The following is a 2427-nucleotide window of genomic DNA, read 5'->3' as shown; positions in this document are numbered from 1 at the left end:
CCCCCACAAGGAAACTTCATCACCAAAGACCATTAAGCAATTTCTAGAGACATATCTGTCAGCCAGGCTTTGGGGGGCTGCTCAGAGCACAGATGCAGCAGGGGATTAAACTGTCCAATCCGCAAACCAAGGATGTGCTAAAATACAGGTTGTATACCTATCTGACAAAGTGCCTCCTCCACCCTGATTTAGGCCCCTCCCTTCTAAGTATCGACTGAGATTAACTGGAAGATGGCACAAGAAGCAAGCAGAATACAATTACCTCTGAGCCCTAAACATATCCAGAAACTCTCTGAAATTGGGACATTGAAGAAGATATTCTCTAGATGTAGAAGTAACAGAGTCACTACATATTTTGCAGTCTTGATACCACACAGGATCTATTGTAACCTAACACTATCACTGTGAGAACACTCCTCAAATCCCCACTATTCTTATCTAGTTTTTTTTTTTTTTAAATCATGGCATAAGTAAGATCATCAAAAGAATGTCACCTGTATTAAAGATAGAAGTGAAGAGACATAAGAAAGTGCCCCAGAGAATTTTTTTCCAGCTTCTCCTGGCTCTAAACTGCAGCACAGAAGGAGCTGACCTAGCCACTTGACCAGAGCCCTTCCACAGCTCTGTCCACATATTTCCACTGCACTGAAAATTTCAATCAGAGGCTGCTGAAACCANTAAGCTCTGCATTAGGACAGGAAAGCCTTTGTGCCGCTAAGATGCTATAGATGCGGCTACACTGAACCTCTGGAAACCTAAGACCAATGGACAAGCACCACAGGGGCGTTTACTTTGGATGATATGGTATGTCAGAAGTCAGGAGCCATATGGCCATGACAGTCGTTTTGATGTTTCAAGGGTCAGTGTGGCTGAGCATGTGGGTGCACACCTTTAATCCCAGCACTCCAGAGGCAGAAGCAGATGGATCTCTTTGAGTTCAAAGCTAGCTTGGCCTATGAGGCAGGTTTCAGGCTAGCCAGGAGTGTACAATGACACCCACTGAAAAGGGGTAGGAGGCAATGGCGACATTTTAAATGCATGACAGGAGACACAGAAAGTACTTCTGATTGTCAAATAATAAAAGTAACTATTAAAATAATACATGCTTATATAAAAATGGACACCTTAATACATGTCACTTTTAAAGGACATGAAAACTGCAAAGTAGGAAATATAAAATTGGACACATTAAAAAATCCTCACAACATATGACTGACAATTTAGAAATAACATAAAAATTTAATATCTATGCCATGAATTCATCTACTAAATTCCCTGTATGAATGAGAAATGGTTACTAGTTACCAAGGGGTAAAGCACAAAGGGCCATTTTTGCTTTCTGTTTTCAGAATTAAAGTTTATCTTGTAACTTTCCACCTTCTGCCCTTTGTTTCCTGAGGGATTACGATACTGAGAAACAGTCCTTCTGATGGGAAATGTCCCGTGTTTGTCATCCAATGGCAAACTATCCACCTCCTACCAATTCCCGCACACCAGGGCATCTGTTTTCCTCATAACTGGAGACATTTCTGTTGGCTGCCATGGAAGGTGTGGAAAGTCGCTTACAGGGCGAGGCTGCCCTGGACTCCTGGGAACTGGGTCTAGCACTTTCCTGACTCCTCTTCAAAGCACTTCCAAGGATGATGTCATGTGCACTTGCCTAGGACATATCCTGAACCATATCTAGCTATTCCTGAAGGTCACAGTGGCTATACATTATGATTTGGGTGCATGAATTAAGGTCATTTTATAATAAATCAAGAGAATTGAAGAAATTACTTCTTTTCCTGTGCAAAACAGGTGATTATCCTAAGGTCTCTAAACAATTTGGGGAATATGGTTTGCTCTCCTGTCTTCTGGCCTTGACTCTTCCTAAAAAAATAAAAATGAACACTAAAGTGAAGTGTCTACCTATAGAATACAAGGTCATAATCTTGCTAAGGGAAAATGCTGTTTATTGTAAACCAGATGCTGTATTACATAAAGACAATGTAAATAAATTATTCACACTAAAGTTTCTCACATAAATTTTAACAGATGATGACCCTCGTGTATTTCTCCATAGTCCAATACTGAGAAACAGACAGTGAACTGAGGGCCCAGGTACTCACCTTGGTGGGCCCATTTCCATTAATTGCCACTGGCAGTGTTTCATAAAATGTATTCTTCACTCTGCTTTTACCATTTTCAAACTTTAAAACAACTTCATCTGGGTTAAAAAGAGAAAAGTCTTTGTCAACTTCAAACATATGTAGGTCTATGGGTTTCTATCCCATTTTTTAATGCATAGAAACTATCTTCTCCAAGTCCGTAGTTAGCAAAACAAAGCTGGCTCCCAACCAAATGTCTTGTCACTAAGCTGGGTGGTGAAGTGGTAGAAGGGTGCTTCACTGGTCCCTGACCTGGTTCCTAGCAGTGTGATGCCAG

General features: G+C 40.9%; 1 protein-coding gene across 1 annotated transcript in view; it reads right to left on the bottom strand.

Annotated features, from left to right (window-relative positions):
* Plod2 (procollagen-lysine,2-oxoglutarate 5-dioxygenase 2) overlaps positions 1-2427 on the bottom strand; it is a 67642-nt gene that overhangs the window by 19139 nt on the left and 46076 nt on the right. Inside the window, exon 5 of the mRNA XM_029481979.1 lies at positions 2112-2209. Within this exon, the coding sequence (XP_029337839.1) occupies positions 2112-2209 (98 nt within the window). The remainder of the gene's footprint in view (positions 1-2111; positions 2210-2427) is intronic.

This window comes from Mus caroli, chromosome 9, assembly GCF_900094665.2.
Source record: "Mus caroli chromosome 9, CAROLI_EIJ_v1.1, whole genome shotgun sequence".
Classification (NCBI taxonomy): domain Eukaryota; kingdom Metazoa; phylum Chordata; class Mammalia; order Rodentia; family Muridae; genus Mus; species Mus caroli.
This window is presented reverse-complemented; position numbering and strand designations above follow the sequence as displayed.